This window comes from Mesoplodon mirus, assembly GCF_964341445.2.
Source record: "Mesoplodon mirus genome assembly, chromosome: 19".
In the NCBI taxonomy this organism is placed as follows: domain Eukaryota; kingdom Metazoa; phylum Chordata; class Mammalia; order Artiodactyla; family Ziphiidae; genus Mesoplodon; species Mesoplodon mirus.
Window position 1 is genome coordinate 54180860 of NC_138995.1, and position 24223 is coordinate 54205082.

The window sequence follows — 24223 nt, forward strand, 5'->3', positions numbered from 1 at the left end:
GTGAAGCCTATTCTTAGGAACATGAGAGGGTGACCGATAACTTGGCAGCAGTTCTCAGCCCCTCCCCTCCTCCCTCCCACCTCCCTACCCCCGCAATGTGCTAAGATTTCTTCCCCAAGTCTTTTTCCTTGTTTGAGTTTCCTTATACATGTGAGTGACATTTTCTAGCTGAGTATCTGGCGGGAAGGAGAGTGCTAAGAGCAAAGAGAGAGTCACACGGCGTGTTTCCCCTCTGTCCTCCCCACTCCCGTCCTTGGATCAGCAATAGCAGAGTTGTTGTCTGGGAAGTTGCCGTGTCCCCACTGTTCACAATTTCCTCCAATTCTGTGGCCACATCAGGAGGGAAGCCGAGAGGATCAAGGAGGAGAGGCTCTTCTTTCTTGCCCCGAACCCTGGCCTGGAGCACTGGGTCAAAGCAGGCCTCCTTGTTGGTGGTCAGGCAGGTGGCTGTGGCCTCGTGGCTCCCGCTTAAAGGAGAGGGAACTGGGTTGGTGGAAGACCCTCAAGGTTTCATGTCCAAGAGGGTTTGAGAAACAGGAGCCACAGCGGGGAAGGTGTTTGCCCAGGCTGCTGGGGCTCTTGTTTCAGACCTTGTCTGGAAACAGCCCAAAGCGAGAGGAAGTGATACTACTTGGAGCAAACATTGAGGGTACACACCATCAGCGCTTACCGAGTGTGACTCATTCCAGAGGCTTCAGGAAATGGGTTCAAAGATTGGGGGGAGGCTGGGCTTAAGTGCTGGGTGATATTTATGGGACTGAGAGGAAGGTTAACGGGAAGTCCTCCCTGGCTCCTCCAGGCAGGAGTGAGTAAAGGTGGTGTGACTTTTGTTCCAGCCAAGAGGAGGGAAGAGGCCAGCCGTGGTTTTTGTTTGTTCATTCTTACCCTCTCAATTTCAGATTATTTCTGCCTGTGGACATGTTGGAGAGTTGATTGTAGACTTTGCTACTACAGAGTTTATAAAGCGTCTGCAGGCGGCAGGCACTGTGCTCAGCAGTGGAGATTGTCCTCGAGTTGGAGGCTCGGTCTGCGCTTGGTCTGATGTAAACCACTGATGTGGCTTCTCCCTGGAAAAAAGTCAGACTCTTCTCTTGTTAATATTGACAACTAATTAGAGCTCATCTTGAGAATTTTAGTTGTGTAAGCACAGTCTTTGTGACTTACAAAGTTCCCTCTCCAGGAAGGAGGTAAGGGGAAAGTGGGAGAAATAACCATTTTCCCGCTGTTATTTGGTTTCCCCACTCTACAGTATACGTAGTAGACATTCACAAATGCTTGTTGATTGATTCCATGCTTCCTGTTGCTCTAAGAAGAGTCATTTATTCATACACACATTCAGTGAGCATCTGAGTCCGTAATGTATGCCCAGTATTTGCAGGTGGTGGCTCCCGAGAAGAAGAAGGTGTGACGCCATCTCTAAGGAGCTCCCACTACACACATAGACCCGTGGAGAGTTAGTCCAGCTGCTCCATTTTATGGAAGAGGGAATGAAAGCTCAGGGAAGTTACTTGACTTGTTCAAGATCACAGTCAGTTAGCCTCAAAGCCAGGGAAGAAAAACTCAATTTTCCTGACTTGCTGGAATGTCTGTTAGTACGCAGCTGCCTGGCTGCTGCATGTGCCAGCGTGGTGAGCTCTAATAAGAGAGAGAGGACATCAGAATGAAGTGGGAAAAAGAAACGAAATTGAGCTATTTGTAATGGGGTGGATAGACCTAGAGTCTGTCATACAGAGTGAAGTAAGTCAGAAAGAGAAAGACAAATACCGTATGCTAACACATATATATGGAATTAAAAAAAAATGTCATGAAGAACCTAGGGGTAAAACAGGAATAAAGACACAGACCTACTTGAGAATGGACTTGAGGATATGGGGAGGGGGAAGGGTAAGCTGTGACAAAGCGAGAGAGAGGCATGGACATATATACACTACCAAACGTAAGGTAGATAGCTAGTGGGAAGCAGCCGCAGAGCACAGGGAGATCAGCTAAGTGCTTTGTGACCACCTAGAGGGGTGGGATAGGGAGGGTGGGAGGGAGGGAGACGCAAGAGGGAAGGGATATGGGAACAGATGTATATGTATAACTGATTCACTTTGTTATAAAGCAGAAACTAATACACCATTGTGACGCAATTATACTCCAATAAAGTTGTAAAAAAAATTAGAAAAAAATAAAGATAAAAAAAAAAAAAGAATGAAGTGGGAGCCCACCAACATCTTGGATTATCCAGAGGGAGATGTCTGGTTGAACCTTGACTGCAAAACTCGGGGACACTTGCGTTCTCTTTCTTTTTCACTTTGAGCTTGAAATGGGGAAAACGGGAGCCCAGAAAACCCAGAGTGGACAATCTTCACAGGGGGTTGACGAGATGGGCCCCCACGTCTGCGGTCACCTCTATCAGAGTGTTTCTCACGTAACAGCAATGCTCTGGCTTTGGACTGGGTTCCCTCCGTACCTGGCCCTCAGTGAGGGCTGGGACCAAGTCTGATTCATCCTTCCATCTCCAGCGCATAGTGCACCGCAGGCTCTAATAGATATTTCTTAAGAATAAAACAACAGGGGCTTCCCTGGTGGCGCAGTGGTTGAGAGTCTGCCTGCCGATGCAGAGGACACGGGTTCGTTCCCCGGTCCGGGAAGATCCCACATGCCGCGGAGCGGTTGGGCCCGTGAGCCATGGCCGCTGAGCCTGCGCGTCCGGAGCCTGTGCTCCGCAACGGGAGAGGCCACACCAGTGAGAGGCCCACATACCGCAAAAAAAAAAAAAAAAAGATTAAAATAAATAAATAAATAAATAAATAATAAAACAACAAAAAGTGTAACCTACACAGCTATGGGATGCCTGGGTAGCAACACAGGTCGAGAACCCATCTCCTCACATGAGCTGATGTGGAGTTTGGCTCTCTAAATACAGGTGAAGTGCTCAGAATGGGGATGTGGGTCGTCCTGTGGCTCTGCTGCTGTGCTTGGGACACTCCCAGGATTCGGAGTTTCTGCTCTGGTTGACACACTTCACTTGCCCTTCAGAAGGTGACAGGAGAGTACAGGGAACTTCCGAATATGTCCTTTTGGAAATGGCTGAGGGAAGATGGAAGGGCGTATGGTGGTTGTTCACAAGAATGTGAAGGTCTGCTGTGTGAAAAGGTATGAGGCTTATTTCTGTGCCTACACAGAGTAGCCGCAGGCTTGGTGAGTCTGCATCAGACACACTTTGGCTCAGGATGAGAGACAACTGTCAGAGCAGAGTAAGTTTCCTTGGAAAATTACAAGTTTACTGATGGAGTTCAGGTTGGGGCTGGACGTCTGAAAATAACTGTCACAGTGATTTTTTGTTCTTGAAGTTTCCAAGGGTAGAGCTTGGCCTGGAACCCAGGATTCCCACTAATACCACATTTTATTAGGTATTATAAAATCTGCCCTTTGAAATGTGACATTACTCTATGATGTAGGCCCAGGTCTGTCTGGCAGTTACTTCCAGTCATTGTGGGTGGTTGTGATTCTCTTATATAATCTGTGACTTAGACGTCACCCCCCTCTGCCAACCCTCCCGCCTCCTTTCCAGGTGAGAACGGTAAGATCAAGTGCATTTACTGATCATGACCACAAGGTGGCAGCGCTGTCCCATCCGTGTTTCTGAAAACGCTACTGGGATACGGGCAAGTCTGAGAGGTCTGGTTAGGATCAGGAAAAGGGGGCAAGTGAAGTGACTAGGTAAATTTTTTTTTTCCCCTGCTAAGTGACGGAGTTGAGGTGAGTCTGAAACCATTGCATTGTAGAAGTGGCAGACACTTTAGAGAAGTGACCCAAACTTTAATGTGCTTACAGATCACCTGAGTATCTTGTTCAATACAAATCTGAGTTTTCTGGTGGAGCCTGAGATTCTGCATTTCTAATAAGCTTTTGGATGATGCCGTTCCTGCTGGTTATTGGTCCCCACTTTGAATAGCAAAGCCTTAGAGGTCATTTAGATTAATTCTTCCTTCCCCCGATTTATGGATGAAGAGAGGCTGTATTTGTCTTTCTCTTTCTGATTTATTTCACTTAGCATAAAGCCTTCCAAGTCCGTCCATGTTGCTGCAAATGGCAAAATTTCATTCTTTTTTATGGTTGAATAATATTCCAGTGTGTGTGTGTGTGTGTGTGTGTGTGTACATATATAAATATCACTTCTTCTTTATCCATTCATCTGTTGATGGGCACTTAGGTTACTTCCATACCTTGGGAATTGTAAATAATGCTGCTATGAACATTGGGGTGCATGTATCTTTTCGAATTAATGCTTTTGTGGGTTTTTTGGATATATACCCAGCAGTGAAGTTGTTGGCTCATATGGTAATTCTATTTTTAATTTTTTGAGGAACCTCCATACTGTTTTCCACAGTGGCTACACCAATTCACATTCCCACCAACAGTGTAGGAGGGTTCCATTTTCTCCACATCTTCTCCAACGTTTGTTTTTTGTGTTCTTTTTTTTCCTTTAATATTTATTTATTTATTTATTTGGCTGTGCTGGGTCTTAGTTGAGGCACGAGGGATCTTTAGTTGTGGCATGTGAACTCTTAGTTGCGGCAAGTGGGATCTGGTTCCCTGACCAGGGATCGAACCAAGGCACCCTGCATTAGGAGCGTGGAGTCTTAGCCATTGGACCACCAGGGAAGTCCCTATGTTCTATTTGATGATAAGCATTCTGACAAGCGTGAGGTGATACCTCATTGTGGTTTTGATTTACATTTCTCTGATGATTAGCCATGTTGAGCATCTTTTCATGTGCCTTTTGGCCATCTGCGTTTCCTCTTTGGAAAAATGTGTATTCATTCAGTTCTTCTGCCCGTTTTTTAATTGCGTTGTTTGCTTTTTTGATGTTGAGTTGTATAAGCCGTTTATATGTGTTGGATGTTAACACTTTATCAGTCATATCATTTGCAAATATTTTCTTCCATTCAGTAGGATGTCTTTTTGTTCTGACGATGGTTTCCTTTGCTATGCAAAAGCTTTTAAGTTTAATTAGCTCCCATTTGTTTATTTGTGCTTTTGTTTCCTTTGCTTTAGGAGACAGATCCAAAAAAACATTGCTGCGATTTATGTCAAAGAGTGTTCTGCCTGTGTTTTCCTCTAGGAGTTTTATAGTATCCAGTCTTACATTTAGGTCTTTAATCCATTTTGAGTTTATTTTTGTATATCAATCATAGCTATGTTTTAGGTGTTTGTTAACATAAAATACATGTGAGAATCACCTGGGAGCTTTTCAAAATATAAAGCCCAAGTCTCACTCCAGACATACTGTATCAGCTTCTTTAGTGATGGTTTATAGGCTTATTATGAATGTTGAAAGTGTTCCCTAGGTAATTCTGATTTATACTCCTAACTAAAACCCACTGCTTTTAGACTTAAGTCTTACTTCTTATAGCAGAGGTTCTCCATCCTGGCTACACATTAAAGGTATCTTGGAAACTTTAAAGATTACCAGTGCCTGGGTTCCACCCCACACCAATTAAATGGAATCTGTGGGTGTGGTCCGAATACCAGTTGTTTTTAAAATTTTCCCAGTCATTTAATGTGTAGTCCCATTTCCCATTGGATTTCTCCCTCTCTTCTCTTGTGGCATTTTCCATTTCTACTTCTGTATTATAATTTTTTATGTCTTATCTCTTGTCTTCTGCTTTATATTCCCTGGGGTAGGGACCCTGTCTTTCTCATTTCTGTATCTTTCATGGGGTCTAACACTGAGACCTGTAGCACAGGAGGCGCTCCATAAGGATGTCATGAACACATAAGTTGGTCATCAGGAAAAGCTTCTCAGTCACAGGCTGGTCATGTCCTGAAGCTGAGGTTTACACGTTACTGCTACAGGGTCCTCATCTTCCCCATGGTTGGCGTGTTTGCTGGTGATGACTGGTGTGGGTAACTGCTCCATGAGATAAGAGAAAGGACATGGCCCTGTTTGGTAGTTGATTTCAGGCTTTTTATTGGGACTAAGAATTCTATGTGTGTTTGGGGAAGAGGCGCAGGTATGGATAAGGAGGCAGATCTAATTAGAATGGAGAAGTAATACTAGAGAGTAGTGGGAAAGGAAGTAAGAAATATTAGTAAAGAGGAAGAAATTTGAACTTATCTGCTAGGCCAGGGGAGGTCACTGTCGGTTCTTGCGTAGGAGAGTGAGCCAGTTTTTAGGAAGGCAATGAGGCAGTACTGTGCAAGGGAGATTTCAGGAGAGACCAAAGATGAGAATTGTAAAAGTACTGGAAGCGGTACTTCCAGCAGAGGTGTTGAGGGCCTGGGTTATTTAGGTGTATGGGAATGGAGAGAATGACATAACTGAGAGATGTTAAACAAGGACTCAACAGGCTTCGACGATGTATTGAATCTAGAAAACGGAAGAGCAAGGGCTGAGGAAGCAGTGGCGTCACTGAGAGGAATGAGTGACCTGTGGGGGAAAGCCAGTTCAGATGGGGAGCAATTTCAGAAGGTATTTGGATGTGAGTGTCACGAGTTCTGGGAAGTAGAACGGGCTAGAGATACAGATGAAGGAGTCACCTGCAGAGAGGTCATGGAAGCTGTGGAAAGAGGGTGGTGTGGAGCGAGACAAGCAGGTCTGAGTAGGAAATCTGACGTCGGGGTGCAATGCACAGGTGGGGCTGGTAGGAGGCGAGTGTCCAGAAGGAAAAGGTTGTGTGTGGTCTCAGATGTTGTAAAAGTGAACAATGTGAGGACAGTGAAAGTACCTTTGAATTGGCCAAGAGATGGGTGCTGATTTTCTGCTGCTTCCAGTGGTCTTGGGAAGGGAGCCAGCACTGCAGAGGGCCAGGAGAAACCAGGGCACGAGGAAGGAGAAAGACAGCACACGTTTCAATTGCTTGGAAGTGAAGGAAGTGAGATAACAGGCTAATGAAGGAATGAAGGTTATCCAGGTTAGAAGAGCTCTGACCCTCTGAGGGGCCGAAAGAAAGGAACAGGGTACAAGGAAGAGGGAGGGTGCTAGAGAGATTTCTATACCCCTGAAGCCGTGGAGACTGTTGGCGTGAAAGCTGTATCGCTGCATCTGATTCACTGGAGCCATCTGCGTGGGAAGTGTGATTCGTCCCTAGTAAAGAGGCCAGGAGAGCTTCTACTCATGAAATCATCTTCTGTCCCAGAGGAAGACAGGCAGTTTCTTCCAGGCAGGTTGGAGCTGTGGCTTGTTGCTCTAGATAGACTCACTTTGTTAGCAGGTGTGCAAATGAATTTAGCGAATTCTCTGATCACTAGATCAGATACCATGTGGACTTAGAAATAGGCTCACGCTGACTCCCTATTAAGCAATTTCTGTTTCTTCTGCCTGTAAAGAAAACATTGTAGAAAATAGTACCAACTGTGAGGCAGCATGTTGATGCCTGATATATAATTTTTACTATAAATAGAGAACAAATTTTACAAATAATTCAGAAGCGGCCTTAGCCAGGCAAAATTCAATTACACAGAATAGCGTGGATGAGGGGAGGCATATACAGTCTGTGTCAGGGTTAAAAAACCCTGAAAGAGGTACCTGAGTACAGAGAACTCCCAACCAACCCTCTCTGAGGGGCCCAGTTCCACACAGCATTAGATCAAGTAATGAATATGGAATAAAACCTTTCTCTCAACAGCCTCAAGGAGGTTCCATCCGTGCAGAAGGAGGCTGGGTGGGAAGTAGACGTGCCTCTCCTTCTCCTGCCCCTCGTTTTTATGCTGACACATTGGGTCTCATAGACCCCATGGGAGAAAACAAATTTCAGAGGCTTTCACGAAGCCAAGCGCTGAGTTATAATCCTCCCCTTGTGTCCTAAGGAGCATCGGCACCACCGCAGCTTTCTAGGTTGTAAACGATGCCGACCGCGTGGGTGGTCGTGTCCCCTTCAGGTGCTCCTGCTTCTCAAGAACCAAACGCACCTTAGCAGAGGCCAAGGCTTCCTGAGAAGGTGAGTGAGGCAGATGGAACGTGCACAGGCAGCAACGCGGAATAGAATGGTGCTGATGGTTGGTCTGAGATGCCTAGAAACTGAGCGAGATCCATTTCTGGCCATGAATGTAGAAAACTGCTTCTTCTTATCTTCTTTTTGGAGCCCCTGACATAAAAGGCTTGAGGAGCTTCTGGCCAGAGGGACTTGAGGGGTTTCGGTGGCTTCTTTCACCTAAGGCGGTCAGATTGGCTTACAGAGCAAATTAAGTAAACATAACCCCTTTCACATAGAAAGGAGTTACAACAATTAAAATTGCAGAATGTCTCAGAAGGAAGGGGAAAAACTCAGTACCACAAACTGTGCATTATTTAGCAATTATTTAGAGCATCTCTGAAGGGTAGCTTTCTGATTCCTTTCCCAAGTCCCAGCAGATTGTATGTGTTAAGAGCCAACTGCCCCCTAAAGCAATAACCCCTTCCTCTGTGGGCATTTCCTGGAGTAAAGCCCATAAAGTTATTTAAACGTACCTGCATTTTTTGCATTTTTTATTAGGAATTACTTATGGACCTAGACAAGTAGTTTTTAAGTTTCTTCTAGTAGGTTCTCTGAAGAAGTTTTCCAAAGGGCCTAGGTGGTAGTCTAGGTAAGCAGCAAGGTGTTTAGGCCCTGATCCTGCAGGTAGACAATTCTGACAGTAGACAAAGTTGTAGAATTTGCAGTCCTAAATTGGTTATATATGTATTTTCCTGTGGATTTATACTGGACTTGGAAGAGCTAGGAGAAGCTTTTCCTTTTCCTGTTTCTCTCTCTTCTTTTCTGGCACATGCATTTCAGTGCATAAGGACATAACTCTCAAGGTTATGGCAAATTCAAGTTAGACTCCAATAGGACAGGACTGAGGTGGGAAGGAATGAGTGTGCTCTGAATACGCAAGTTTAAAACTGGTCTAGGGCTTCCCTGGTGGTGTAGTGGTTAAGAATCCACCTGCCAATGCAGGGGACACGGGTTCGAGCTCTGGTCTGGGAAGATCCCACATGACGTGGAGCAACTAAGCCCGTGCGCCACAACTACTGAGCCTGTGCTCCAGAGCCCGTGAGCCACAGCTACTGAAGCCTGTGAGCCTGGAGCCTGCGCTCCACAAGAGAAGCCACCGCAATGAGAAGCCCGCGCACCACAACGAGAAGAGTAGCCCCCGCTTGCTGCAATTAGAGAAAGCCCGCGCGCAGCAACGAGACCCAATGCAGCCAAAAATAAAAAACAAATAAATAAATAATTTTGTAATAAATAAATAAAACTGGTCTAGCTCAGCAAATGGGAGGGGTGGACGTTCTGGCAACTCTCTCCCAAGGTCTGCTTTACCAAAGTTCAATGACAAGGAAGGTTGGGTTTCCTCCAGACCTCCTCCTGGATGTACCTTTTCATCTACTGACACTGAAGGAAGGGGCTGTGACCCGGCAGCCAGGATGTGCCTCATTAGGGAGTTGCGGGGGGAAGACACACTTCCCATATTCCCTAACGGTGAAAGAATCTCCTAGAGATGGGGAAGAGAAACTTGGAATAAGTCAGTAATGCAGGGAACAGTACTTCTTCTTTTTTTGCATTACTACTTCTTTTTCAACTTCTCAATAAACCACTTCTGTGGCTGTTGGGGATGGGAGGCTGAAGTTGGTTTCTTTGATTCCTGGGCATTGAAGTTCAGGGCAGAATAGGCACCTTCGTCAATCTGAAAGGAATGAACAGCAGTCAATTAAATCAGTGTCATACTCCAGGCCCTCACCTTGTCCAGTGTGATTCAGCACCACATGCTTTCACCACTTTGAAACTTTTAGCTTCAGAGAAGGGCTTTTATTACCCATTTTCTCTGCTTACTAACATCCTATTGAATGATCATTAGGAGAGATAGATTATGGAATGCTACAATGAAATAGGATGGTACAGCAATGAGAATAACTTAAGCACAAGGGCATACAATGACATGGATGAATCTTACAAAACAATTTTGAATGAAAGAGGCCAGATACATGTAAGGACATACTGTGTTTTTCCGTTATGTAAGAGCATAATCAGGCAAACTAATCCAGTGCATTGGAAGTGAGGATAGTGGTTACTTTTTGAAGGGAAGAAACTGGAGGTCTTTTTTTAGGGGGGGGAATGACATGTTTTATTCATCGATTTGGGTGCTGCTTAACATGGGTTGTTCAGATTGTTAAAATATGATTTAAGGGTTTCCCTGGTGGCGCAGTGGTTGCGAGTCCGCCTGCCAATGCAGGGGACACGGGTTCGTGCCCTGGTCCGGGAGGATCCCACGTGCCGCGGAGCGGCTGGACCTGTGAGCCATGGCCGCTGAGCCTGCGCGTCCGGAGCCTGTGCTCCGCAACGGGAAAGGCCACAACAGTGAGAGGCCCGCGTACCGCAAAAAAAAAAAAAAAAAAAAAGTGCTTGGACTAGGGTTGGAACAGAGTAAAGCCTCATAATATTAACTATTTTTATCGTTTGTTGAGAACCTACTTTGGGTTATATACAGGTATTAATCCTCACCACAACCCATGAGGTGCAGGTAATCATTACAACTGCTTTACAGAAGAGGAGGATGAAGTTCAGAGAGGGGAAGTAAGTGACCCAAGGCTACACAATCAGGGAGCAACAGAATCCGGTCTAGTAGCAAACAGTTTTACACACCAAGGACTGTCAGACCTTTTGCTAAACAGCCCCACATCCAGACTTTGCATAAGTCACTGGAAATATGCCGACTGCCAGAAAGGTTGCCTTAATACCCCGACTTAGCCGTAAGTTGCTGGGCCCCTGCCAGCCTTTCCTCCCTCATCTTCTGTCACTCTCCCTCTTACCCACCATAGACTAGCCATTTGCTTTCTTTCTAACCTTCACATAAGCCAAGCTAGATCCCACCTCAGGGCCTTTGTACCTGCTTTTACCTCTGCCTGGAATGCTCTTCCTGCCTGTCTTTCCACAGCAAGATTTTTCTTTTCATTCTGCTTTCAGCTCAAATGTCACCTCCTCAGGGAGGCCCTCCCTGATCCCAGCTCAGTCACTCACTTTCACATCACCTGGTTTTCACTCTCTGCCCAGCACCCAGCACCATTTTTTTTTTTTTTTTTGTGCTCATGTATTTGTTTAGTGTCTGTCTCTCTCACTAGACTGTGAGTTCAACAAAAACAGTGGCTTCATTCTTATCGGTCTTCCTGATTCCCCAGAAATTAGGACAGCACCAGACACAGACTCCAGCCTGGTAAATATTTGTTGACTAAAATCAGACACTTAATTGACAGCCTATGACCTTATGTGCCTCTTTGCCCACCCTTCCTTCTCTTCTTCCAGGGACATTGCTTCAGGCCACACACAACTCCAGAGGGTGCCATTCACACAGCAACAATGTGGATCACTGTTCCTTCCTTCCCCCCTCCCTCCCTCCCTCCTCTCCCTCCTCTCCTTCCATCCTTCAATAAATATTTATTGAGCACCTATGCTATTCCATATTAATAGTGGAGACACAGTGGGAGATGAGAGGAACATGCCTCTGTCCATGGAGCAAATTTTAAACTTGCAAACACAGAGAAAAATACAATGTATAAAGATGTTGACATAAACATATAATTGCAAGTTTCATGTTCATTTCTCTTTGCTCTCTACTATTATTCTCACTCTTTTCTCCCTTTCCCCTCTCTTTCTCACACACCCACATCTGGCCTCTGCAGCCACCGACAGACACCCCTGATTCTTCCCCGTCTCCCTCCTACCCAGCATGCTAGAGCTAGTTTGTGCAGGCTTGCAAAACCCATTGTTAAATATTTAGGAATTTTGCGAGCTGGTTGTTCAATGATTGATAGCTTAAAATCAGACATGGTAGGAGTATTTACACCATAGAAATAGGCGTTCCGAGGCAGGGTTTGTTGATGCTGTTTTTCTGAAAAGCTGGTCTTCTAGCACACCACTGGTCCATCTGTTTCTGGCAAAGACACTTTGCTTTGCTGAGGAATAGCCTAATTCTTTGATAGAGATTCAGTCTCTCCCCCTCCCCCCACCCCACCATTCCTCAGCTCCCTCCTGGGTAGCGGGGAGATGGAGATTCTAGGGCCTGTGCTGTGCTGGGAGGGGAGAGAACAGTAGAAGAAGAGAAAGCATGAGAGAAGTAAGTGAAAAAGAGAATAAAAAGGACAGCAGTATAGAAAGGAAAGAGAAAGAAAAGGGAAGTAGGAGGAGGGCAGAGGTTAGGATGGGGAGAGCGTAAGGACCAGCCAAGACTCACCTCACAGTGTCTTCACAGGCACTTGGGCCATTTCCTCACTTGGGGCCAAAAGGTGGCCAAGTTGCTATGAGATGAGGAAACCGCCTTCACAAACTGCCGTGAAACAGGATGTGGGTGGGGAGCCACACAGCTGGGCTCTGGAGGAAAGAGGGCTGGGGATCTGGACCGGTGAGGTCTAGGAGGCAGGATGCCTCAATCTCTACCTGTGGAGGGGCTGGGGGCCCAGACTCCTGGGTCTGGGGAAGGAGGGAGAACCCAGACTCCCCCTCGACCTCCCCAACCAGCCCTCCAGCCCCCACCCTCCCCCACCCCTGCTGCCTTTAAGGTGTTGAGCCTCAGAGGGAGGCCCGGGCCCCATTTAGCAAGTCCCTGCCCTCTCCACCCCTTTCCTGGACTTCTTTGAGTGAGGCGAGATATAAAAAGGAGGAGAGAGCAGGAGCGAGGGTTCCAGCTGCCCTGATCATGATCCCTGCCCTGCTGCTGGCCCTCCTGGGCATCACCGTGCCCCGTGAGTGAGGACCCCAGACGGGAGGGGAGTGCCCTGGAGGAGGAGCTAAGACTGATTTGGCTCTTCCCATCTCAGGCGTGCAGGCCCTGACCTGCTACACGGGGACACTGGTGTCCGTGAGGAATGCATCGGAACTGCCCCTCCAGTGGACGAGTAGCCAGAGGAACTGTGAGGATGGCTGGAGCTGCCAGGACGTTCTGATGCTGATGGAGAACGGTAAGGAGGGCCCGTGGGCCCCCGCCTGACTCCCACCCTCCCCTGTGCAGAGACGCCCCTATCGACCCCGCTCCTACCGGCATATTCTGTGTACAGACGCGAAAGCCTGCACCCCCCAGTACCAGGAGCTGTCCCCTCCTCGGCTGCCCAGCGGCCTCCTCTGCAGCCTCTCACCCCAGAGCACGAGGCACATCCGCCCTCTCGTCTTGACCTCACCCCGGCCCGTCTCTCTCTCTCGGTCCAGGACCCCACGTGTACGTGGTGATCATCAAGGGCTGCACCCAGGAAGCCGATCACAAGGACCTCATTACCCAGCACAGGGCAGGCCCCGGCCTGTCCATCGCCTCCTACACCCGGGTGTGCCGGGAGGACTTGTGCAACCATCTGTCCACCAGCCTCCCTCTCTGGGCCCCGCCCCCACCCACAGGTGCCGGAGGGAGAGGAGGAGGGTGTTTGGGAGGAGGGAAGCCACGGGGCTGAGGCGTTGGGTGAGCACGCAGGGGATGCTCCTTTAGAATCCCTCCCTGCCCACCTTCCCCAGCACAGCTTCTTCTAACAGTCCCGGAGCAGAAAACTGGACCGCTTTTCCCATGTGCAACCACCCACCTCCGACTCTGGCTCCGGCCCTGACCTGGTGCCAGCTCCTTCTTTCCATCCCAGTGGATTAGGTTCACGCGTGTTCTAGTCAGGGTTCTGGCATTTCCTCCTCCTAAGTGAAAACGGGCCTGTGACTTCCCACTGTCTTTTTCTGTCTGAGACCGTAAATCGGGTTTGGGGCTGTGTTCTGCGTTTCTCTACTCTTTGGCATCTTTTGTGGACACGGGCGTCTTGTCTTCTCGGACTGTTTAGTGGAAATTGTGGGTGAAGCCACTGGGTCCTCCCCGGGCACCCCTCCCCGACTCGTACCACTTCCTGTGCTCAGTCCCGGGCGCCCCTTCCCAGGTCTCAGGTTCCCTCCTCACCTCGCTCTCTCTCTAGCTCATGCTCCAAATGCCCTGCACCCCAGGCCTTCATGAGAAGAGCTCGAGGAGGGCACATTTGGGGGAGACTAGAGAATTGATTCTTGGGGACCAGCAAAATGGGGGAGGGGTGGAGGGAAGGCACAAGGTCTGAATTCAGAGCCCTCTTCCCTCCCTTTCTCTGTCACCTCCCCAGCCCTGGGGTCTGTGCGGTGTCCAGTCTGCTTGTCTGCCAAAAGCTGTTGGTCTGCAGCAGAGATGACCTGCCCCGCCAAGAGCACACACTGCTACAGTGGGGTCCTCCTGCTCAGTGTTGGTGAGCCGGACCAAGATCTGAGTCTCTGGGGAGGAAAGGGAGCGGAGGTCTGGGACCCGGAGGAGGGTGGGCCTGGCTTCCCAGAGCTGCGCCTCCCCCATGGGGGTTGGATGGTCCCAGCAGCAGTGTCTCCCTCTCTCCCCTCCTCTCACTTTCCACAGGGGACCTCTCCACCCCACTGAGAGTCCAGGGGTGCATGTCCCAAGCAGGCTGCAACCTGCTTAACGGGACTCAGGAAATCGGGCCCATCAGTCTGCAGGAGACCTGTGGTTCTGAACGTGAGTGTCATACCCACAAGACCAAATACCCTGGGCCGCGGCCTCGGGCCCTGATGACCCTGTGAAAGGCGGACATCCACACACATCCCACCAAAGCCAGCATCACGTTATTCAGATATTTATTACTCACTCAGGCAGATGGGATGTAAGGGGTTCTCCCAGTAGGCGCTTCAGGTGAGGGTGCCAGTAAGAGGTGTCCAGCTTAAGGGGAGACAGAGGGTGCATGGTCCAGGGGACATATCTATAGGACAGGAATCCACTGGTGGGTGTTTTAAATGATGCTGGGCCTGTCCAGGTGGGAGAGGGGCAGGGGAGCAGGGAGGAAGGCCAGAGGGGCAGAGAGGGTGGGCTGCCTTGCGTGCCACTCTGTCCATTGGCTGCAGAAGTGAGTGCAGGTGTGCCTGCTTGTTTCCTTGCTGGGAGTGACTTGCTGCTTCCAGTTCTACTTCTCCACACCCCTGACCTTGGGTAACCCTGGGTCTTCCACTTCCCCTTGACCACCCTCACCCACCCAGCCCCACCCATGGTACTGGAGCACCCCAGCAGCCATGCTGCAGAGAAAAAAGATCAGAGAGGATATCAAGGGTGCTTCAGGTGTGACAGGAAAAGTGAGAGGCAAATAGGGACACAGGGAGGGTGCCCACGTCCCCATGGAAACCCAGCCAAACCGAACACCGGTGGATGAGAGTGGCCTAGAGTGTCTTGATGTGAAGCACCTGCCCTGGCGAGGTGGGGAGTGGGGTCTTCGGAAAGTGGGAGAAGGGTCTTCCCTGTCCGAGCTTCAGGGAGAGAGTTGAGTGAGTTCAGCAGACGTTCCTCTTGTTTTGGATCTCTCTGGCTGGACTGGGAGCCTTGAGGACAGAGCCTAGATGTCACTGACACCAGGCTTCCAGCCTCCGGCAGCACAAGGACTGGCTGAGGATGGGCACCCAGGATGCGTTTGCTGACATGAGTTTGTACAGGATTCCAAGGTCTCCTGTGGAGACCCCACAGGACTCAGACCCCGGCCCTGCCCTAAAGTGCTGCCAGGACCGAGAAGGGAGACATGGCAGACACAGATGGTCACGGGGCTGTCATGGAAGTGGGTCTGGGGGGCCTCAGAGAAGGATGATACTGATGTCCTGGGAGGGGCGAATCAGGGAGGGCTTCACAGAGGAAGTGACCTATGAGCCGTGTCTGAAAGATGAGCTGCAGTTTATTCACAGAAGAGGAAAAGGACACGAACAGGCAGAGGAAATGGCATGGACAAAGGCTTGGAGGTGGGGGCAGCCCCCTGGTTTCAAGAGGGGTCCCTCAGCTCTGCCTGAGGAGGGGCTCATCGAGAGGATGGGGTGCAGCTGGGGGTGGTGGGTGATCACAAGTTTTTCAGGTGGACAAGGTGAGTGTGGGCCATGAAGGGAGAGCCCTTCCAAGCAGAAGGAACAGCGGGTGCCAGGCCAAGGAGGCAGGAAACGCCCTGCTGTGTCTTGGGAACGGATATTGTTGGGGGAGCCGAGAGGTAGGCGGGGGGTCCTGGTGGTGGGTCAGGTGTCTGCCCAGACAGACTGAGGGGCCGGCCTTTCTGCTGAGGGCAGTGGAGCTGTGGAAGGATGTTGAGCAGAGAAGGACAGTCTGAATGTTTCCTTTTCATTAATGCTGGTTTACTTATCTGGCCTTCATCTCTGGGGCTAGATAACCTTCATGATCCAGAAGGCGTTTCCGAAACAGATCAGATGCATGCCACACACACCACACCATAACGCACACAACACACAATACACGCAGGAGACACAAACACACACTGTGCCAAGTACACACCACACGTCACATACCGCACACGGGCCTCCTTAAAGCTCACACGTCCCGCACACACCACGGACTTCACACGCTACATATAGCACAGGCCACACCCGGCACACAGACCACACATCACACGCCGCAGACAGCACACACACACAACACAGGTACACAGGACACACACCACGCCACACCCATGGACAAACATGCACCACACACCGTGTCACTGTACACACACCCCACATCACATACCATACACACACCATACACAGTTCACACATTCCCATACTACCCCACACACCCCACATACCCACCACACATCCACACTCATCCCATATATGTACGCTCCCAAGCCACACACGTCACATAAAACACAGCCATTAGGCCACACATGGATATCCCTAATATATGTCCATATTGTGTTGGCTTTCAGCAGCAGAGCCAGATCTTGGATGGTGCATTTGTCTTCCCTGGTTAAGTTCAGTTCGGTAGTTGAGCAAATATCTACTGAGCATCGGCAAGGCCAGGCGTGAGAAGATGGGGTACAGCGAGATGTCAGGGGGTAAGTGGAGGACAGGAGGGCATCTCAGGGAGACAGAACAGCTCCTGGAAGGCATGGGGGCAGGAGAGGAGACAGAACAGCTCCTGGAAGGCATGGGGGCAGGAGAGGAGACAGAACAGCTCCTGGAAGGCATGGGGGCAGGAGAGGAGACAGAACAGCTCCTGGAAGGCATGGGGGCAGGAGAGGACTGGGTGCCAAACGGACCACCGCAGGAGCCCATACGAAAGAAGAACCAAAGGGCTGGGATTTTAACAGCTTTGACTCTCCCCCTAAGGAAGAGGATGGTGGTCCCGGTGAGAGCAGTGGGTCGCACAGTCAGGGAGAGCACAGCCTTTAAGAGCTTCGTGTGTGAATCAGAAAGACGTGGGTTTCTGTCTGGGCTCTGCCGCTGAGCCAGCTTTTGAGGATTACCACCTCTTTGAGCCTCTTTCACCCAGCTCAGGGAGGAGGAGATAACCCCAGACAGTCAGGGGTCGTAGAGTATACAAAGGCCCTGGGGTGGTGTGTGCCTGCCGTGTGTTCAAGGAAGAATCCAGAGGCCAGTGTGGCTCCAGCAGAGTGACCAAGGGGGAGCGGAGCAGGATCCTTGGGTGGAGGGTGGCGGGGTAGGTCACCTAGAGCCTTTGGGGCCGTTTTAAGGACTTAGAATTTTATTCTGAACGGGATGAGGAACTATTGGTGTCTTCTGAGCAGAGGAGTGACATGAATCAACCTACCTTTTATGGGAATCCTTCTGGCTGCTGGGTGGAGACTAGAGTAAAGGGGAGGTGGGCAAGGGGGAGGGGACCCCCCAGGGAGACTCAGGAGGAAGCGGGTGAGAGCCAAGGGGTCTTGGACCCTGGCGGAAGCAGTGGAGGTGGTGAGAAGTGGTCAGGTTCTGGAGGTATTCTGCAGCTTCGGCCGACAGGATTTCCTGGTGGGTGCAACATGGCGTGTAAGAGAAAGGGAATTGTTGAGAATGACAGCAGTGGGCTCAACTCGAGCGGCTGCAAGAAAGGAGGTGCCGTTGACCAAGACAGGGGAGATGGTGGCGGGCAGAGTGGGGGCCAGGCTGGGAGGAGGGCGCGGGAGCCACGAGCGTGTCCTCTGTGAAGTGGGGAAACGGGCGGCCCTCCTTTGTGGGCTACGTTGTGAAGGGTACACGTTTGTGGGCACTGCATGGTCAGCCCAGGGGTTTCCGCATCACAAGACACATCACGGCCGACCGTGGGACGGCCTTAAGAGAAGGTCTCATGGTTTTCAAACTAGACTCCCGAGGGCTGCAGGGGCCGAGGTAGCTTAGAATGGTCATCGATGCCCCTCTTCCCCATCATTCCCCGTAAGGAGCCAGAATGCCTGAGTTCCCAGCCCAACTCTGCCAACCAACCACTCGCAGTGGGACGTTGGGCAAGTGACTTAAAAACTCCTCTGTATCCCACCTTGAAAATGGGGATGGGGTGGGATAGGGAGGCTGGGAGGGAGGCTCAAGAGGGAGGGGATATGGGGACATGTGTATCCTTATAGCTGATTCACTTTGTTGTACAGCAGAAACTAACACACCATTGTAAAGCAATGATACTCCCATAAAGATATTTTTAAAAAGAGAAGAAAAGAAAATGGGGATGATGAGGATAACACCACCTGCTTGGTGCGGGGCGGGGGCCAGGGTGCCAGGAGGAGATGAGACAATGCAGGTGAGGCAAGCTCCTTGGGAGGCTTAAACGGGTTAATCCCTGGAAAGTAGTCATGGCAGCCGGGCACCTCAGTTAAGTGTTCAGTGCGGACGAAGCGTTTGAGTGTTTTTGTTTGGAACATAGGGTTTCTCAGTTAAAAGAAATATGCGGTGTCAGGCTGCCCTCCTCATTTTCCAGATAAGGACCCTGAGGCCCAGAGAGGGGCATGCTAAGGAAGAGCCATCCATCTCTCTCACACCCAAAGGGAGGAGTAGCCGTCCCCAAGGGGGGGTTGGGAAAAGCCCCTGCCATGTTCAAGCAAGAACAGGGTAAAAAGTGGGGGTGGGGCTCGGACTTCCTGTGTCCCTTCTAATCTGAGGTTGAGGGACCCAGCGGCTAGATGGCTTAGAGGGCGAGTCAAGAATGTGATCCCTTCCCAAGCACAGGACCAGGCAGGTCCCTGAATCACACAGACCCTGGTCATTCTTTCTCCGCAGCTATTCTGACCTGTCATCGGGGGAGCATGATTCGGACTTCTCAAGACCTGACTCAGAAACCTGTCCCGTGGTCCGCGAATAGCGAGCAGCTGTGTAATCCTGGGGAGGTGTGTCAGGAGACGCTTCTGCTCATAGATGTAGGTGTGTGGGCTGCGCAAGAGGGCAAGACACCCCCGCACGGGGTCCTGCGTCTCCCTGCCCTGGATTCTGTGCCCTGAATTTCCTGCCAGGTTCCCCTCATGCTTGCAGTTCTAAGCCCAATTCTCCCTCTTTCTGCGCCTTGGTTTCCCCTTCTGAAACCTGGGGGCGAAGTGATGGCAATAAGAGTACCTACCCTGCTGGGTAGTCGCTAGGCTGTATCCGGTCGTCCAGGCAAAGGGCTGAGAGAGCTGGCACAGAGTAACCTCAGTGACTTCATTCAAGGTCTAATGAGCTGCCCGTTGGGTGCCAGCCACTATCTTAGGTGCTGTAGGTCCCATCGCATCTGCCTTCTTGCAACTTTACCAGCCAGTAGGGAAGCAGAAAAAAAAAAAAAAAAGAGTAAGATATACATATGAAGATAAGAGCTATGGAAAGAAATCCAGCAGGGAAAGGAGATCGGGAGGGTGATGTAACTGTCATTTGCTCTCTGAGGATGCTCTAGTGAGAAGGTGACATTTGAGCAAGAACTGAGAGGTGGCGGAGCTGGAGGAGGACCCAGGCTCCGGCCGCAGTCTTCCCCGTGCACTCACCAGGACCTGTGCTTCTGTCCTCCGAGGACCCGCATCCCCCGCTCTGCCTGCTGTGCTCTGAGGAGCCCCTGGCTCTGCCGCCCTCGGAGTCTCCCCTTCCCCCGCCCCCAGCTTTCACTCTGTCACCCCTCAGGACTCAGGTCCCTTCTGGTGGGGAGCAAAGGCTGCAGCAAGGCCAGGACACAGGATTCCCAGGCTATCTCCATACACTCGGGGCCCCCCGGAGTGTTCGTCGCCTCCTTTGCCCGGTTCTGCACTTCCGACAATTGCAACTCCGCTGACAGCAGCAGTGTCCTGCTGGACTCCCTCCCTCATCCAGGTGTGGGACCCCAGCGGGCTGGGTGGGACCAGGGGTGGGGAGAGATGGGGCCCCAGGGATACACTCTGGGGCTCAAGGAGGGTGGCTACAGCTAAGAGCAGAGCTGTGCGCCCCCAACTTTCTCTCTGCTCCCCAGCTGCCCCTGCCCCGGGAGACCTGCAATGTCCCACCTGTCTGTCCATCTTTGGATCCTGCACACTTGATATTGTGAGGTGTCCTAAGGGCACCAGTCATTGTTACAAGGGTCTCATTGCTCTCAGGGGAGGTGAGTGCTGAAGGTCAGGTTCCAAGGATGAAGGGCCTGGGGGACTGAATTCACTGGTCCTGAGGTGGGAGGGTGCTTGAGACCCTGGCTTATGCGTTTGAGGGTGGAGGGGGCTGGGGACCCAGATTTTCTAGGTCGGAGGGAGGAGGGGCCTAAGAGCCTGGTCTCTTGGTCTGAGGATGGAGGGGAGGGTCTAGGACTCCTGGGGTTTAGAAATTTAAGCTGAGGAAATCCGAGCCCCCTCTGACTCGATCTTCACTCTCCAGGTGGGCTGAGCGCCCCAGTGAACATCCAGGGCTGCATGGCCCAAACTTCCAGCTCCTTGTTGAACGGTACCCAGAATATTGGGGGCCTTTCCGTGTTTGAGGGCCATGAGGACGATGATGAGGATATAGTGACAGATGGAGCTGCCCCTGCCCCCTACCTGGCTTGGGTGGGAGGGCTGGGACTATCCCTAGCCCTTTGGTGTGGGGCGCCCTCCCTGCTGACCCCATTTCCCCATGATTCTTAGCCCTTGCTGACCCCCTGGCCCAAACCCTCCCTCTGACCTCATAACTAAACAGCCTTGGACACAATTATTTCCCAGTCCTCTACACGAGTTATCATCCACACCCACCCCACATACTGTATGACCTGATGAAAGGGCCTCGGAGCGGCTGAACTTGCCCTGCGGGAGGGGGGACATTCAAGCAGTGGCCCCGTGTGTGTGATAATAAAGACACAGTCCTTTCCCCCAAATGCTGGGGTTTCCCTATGTGAGGGGAGGGTAGGACTCCCAGAGATCTGGCATGAGGGAGGAGAGGAATCCGGTGACAGATTCACCACCTCAGGCTGTCCTTTACTGATCTGGTCCACATCCCCATTGGACCCCACTGGGTGGGAGCAGGGTCTTCAGGTTGCTGTGAGCAGAAGTATTTGGGCATCGCCATGACTTGGGAGGTGAAGGTGCACCGGGACCAATGAGGCTTCTATCCCAGTAGCCAGGGCCTCAGCACCAACAGCGGGCTCACCCCACTTGAATAACTTAAGGGTTTGTGTGAAGCAGAGAAACAAGAGGCTTTGCACAGTTTCCTGAGGCTGATATCATTGGGGCTGTTATCATCCTAGGCCTGAAACACTGAGGAGAAGTCATTACCATTACTAGAATCTGGAGGGGGTGGTGTTTAGAGAACGCTGCCTGACAGGATCTCTGATCCCAGGCTGAAAAGCCGTCCAGCCCACAGTGAACTGGAGAAGTTCTAGCACTGAGTCCAGACAGGAACTCACTAACCTAGCAGGCTCATAATGATATTCCCAGATGCTTGAACCCACACCTTCAATCCTATATCCCATGTGAAAGAATTTGGCCCCATGAAGCCTTTCTCCTGGTCCTATCTGGTCTCATACCCTTAGAATCTGTATCAGCCAGGGTCCAGGCAGGCATCAGGAACCACAGACCTTTTTTTTTTTTTTTTTTTTTGTGCGGTACGCGGGCCTCTCACTGTTGTGGCCTCTCCCGTTGCGGAGCACAGGCTCCGGATGCGCAGGCTCAGCGGCCATGGCTCACGGGCCCAGCCGCTCCGAGGCATGTGGGATCCTACTGGACCAGGGCACGAACCCGCGTCCCCTGCATCGGCAGGCGGACTCTCAACCACTGCGCCACCAGGGAAGCCCAGGGGAAAGTATTTTGGTTTTGGTTTTTGGTTTTTGGGTGTTTTGGCCACGTGGCATGTGGGATCTTAGTTCCCCGACCAGGGATCGAACCCAGTTAATATAAAGAATCATTAATGAATTCCCTGGCGGCCCAGTGGTCAGGGGGTCAGGACTCCGTGCTTCCACTGCAGGGGGCACTGGGTTCAGTCCCCAGTCGGGGAACTAAGATCCCTCGGCGTGACCAAAAAAAAAAAAAAAAGAAAGAAAATCATTAACTAGTAACAAGGGATGAGGATTAAGAGGGGATGGGTTACTAAGGGGTAAAGAAGGGTAAAGAGAACTTTAAAAGATAAGAGAATAGCAAGCAGATCTAGGGAGCAACCTCTATACCTGGGGCTGGAAGACAAGCTCTCCCTCCTGCAGTGTCCGTTTAGCACCCTCTACTGGCAAAGCCTAACATTGTGCCAGGCAGACGATGAAAAATGCTTGGAAGATCCAACAGGGCAATGAAGAGTGGATCTGGAGCTGAGAGGCAATAAATGGATAATTGGCACCGAGTCTGTTCATACACATGCTCCAGGACTCCTGCCAGTACAGACTGGTGAGGTCCTGTAACGCTCTCAGTGTGTGGCATGCCCATGCCGGCCCGCGCCCCGTGCTTCTCTGGACTACGTTGGAAATTCACTCTTGTGGGTCTGGAGGAGAAGCAGTCCCCTATAAGGGGACTCTGTCCCATGTATGAGGGTCACACTCTCTTCTCCCCCAGCGCCTTTTCCTTAGCACAAAGTGGCAGGGTTGAACATTTACCTGGCAGTGCAACTCTGTAACACTTTCACTCAGACTTTGGGCTTCGTCCTCAGCCATACGTCCCCTGTGACTACAGGAAACAAGGGACGCTCTGCTAAGGGAGCTTTCTGATTGTCCATCACATTTCCACTTGGACAGTCTCATCTTTCAGTTGCTCCTTTTCCCCACGTTTCCTCTCTAGGGTTTGACTCCGCGATCAACCTAGGCACCATTGCTGCCATAGTAACAAAGTGCCACACCCACATCGACTCCCAATACCTTGCTTTCCACCTGCACTTCTTTCACTGTTACCACCAGTGATAATCTTGTAACAGGGAAGAGCCAATTTTGACTCCAAGTTAGATCTGTTTCTTTGACTTCAGCCTTTGCTTTTCCTTGCCTTTGTTATTATAATCATACATAATGGCCTGCCTCAGGGAACCCTACCCACCTGTAAATGGCTGCAAGAAAGAAGACATTAACACATCCCCTCCCCAAGGATGGCCATTCCAGGAGATGTTTTGCAAGACTGATGACCCTTTTTACTTGACTTCCTCCCTCCTCTATTCTGCCTTTTTACTTTACTTCCCTCTCTGATTCCATAAAAGAAACTGGCATCCATGATCTCGGAGAGGCAGCAGTGAGTGGTGGTGTGAAGCGAGATCTTAATCCCCCGCCCAGGAATTGAACCCGGGTTGCCTGGATGAAACCAGGAATCCTAGCCACCACACACCCCCTGGCTCTTGCCCCCAGTGAAAAATGCATATCTCACGGAGGCAAAAACTGTAAAAACAGGTACAAAGTTTATTATTAGAGACATAGCATAACAACAGGTGGGAGAGCACACAGAGAAACTGTTTAGTTAAGACAGAAGCAAGGCAGAGAGGCACACCCTGAGAGCAAGGGTGTGGGCATCCCCCCAATGAGGAGGAGCGCAGTAAAGACGCGGTTAAGTCACTTATATAGGGCAGTTCTTCCGGGTCTCTGTTTACCTCTGGCCAGTTATCTGGTTTCTTTTTCCACACGTGACCTGCCCTAGGACCCTCCCCAACACGTGTGCACAACTTTTTTCCCAGATGGATTACAGCCCAGAGGCCGGTGGACAGCCTTAGCATCACATATTATGGGGTGGTGCCCCCTCCTTTTTGACCCCCAAGGAGCCTTTCTGCGCATGTGCAATGTTTCCCTTGCCCCAAGGATGGGAAATGTATGACCTCTTGATCATTTTTTTTAATAAGTCAAATTAGTTTTTTTTTTTTTTTTTTTTTTTTTTTTTTTTTTTTTGCGGTACGCGGGCCTCTCACTGTTGTGGCCTCTCCCGTTGCGGAGCACAGGCTCCGGACGCGCAGGCTCAGCGGCCATGGGTCACGGGCCCAGCCGCTCCGCGGCATGTGGGATCCTCCCGGACCGGGACACGAACCTGTGTCCCTTGCATCGGCAGGCGGACTCTCAACCACTGCGCCACCAGGGAAACCCAAGTGTTTTTTTTTGTTTTTTGGGGTTTTTTAAAATTAATTTATTATTTATTTATTTTTGGCTGTGTTGGGTC

The 24223-nt window shown here is 50.6% G+C and overlaps 1 protein-coding gene across 1 annotated transcript; it reads left to right on the forward strand.

Annotated features, from left to right (window-relative positions):
- The first annotated feature begins 12608 nt into the window (after positions 1 to 12608).
- Positions 12609 to 20984, forward strand: CD177 (CD177 molecule). Its single transcript, XM_082606946.1, is given in 10 exon segments — positions 12609 to 12685; positions 12761 to 12901; positions 13146 to 13328; positions 14057 to 14176; positions 14338 to 14454; positions 18942 to 19082; positions 19806 to 20083; positions 20087 to 20101; positions 20103 to 20256; positions 20523 to 20984. Coding segments are annotated over 10 exon segments (1440 nt in total). The 5' UTR covers positions 12609 to 12639; the 3' UTR covers positions 20768 to 20984.
- The last annotated feature ends 3239 nt before the right edge of the window (positions 20985 to 24223 follow it).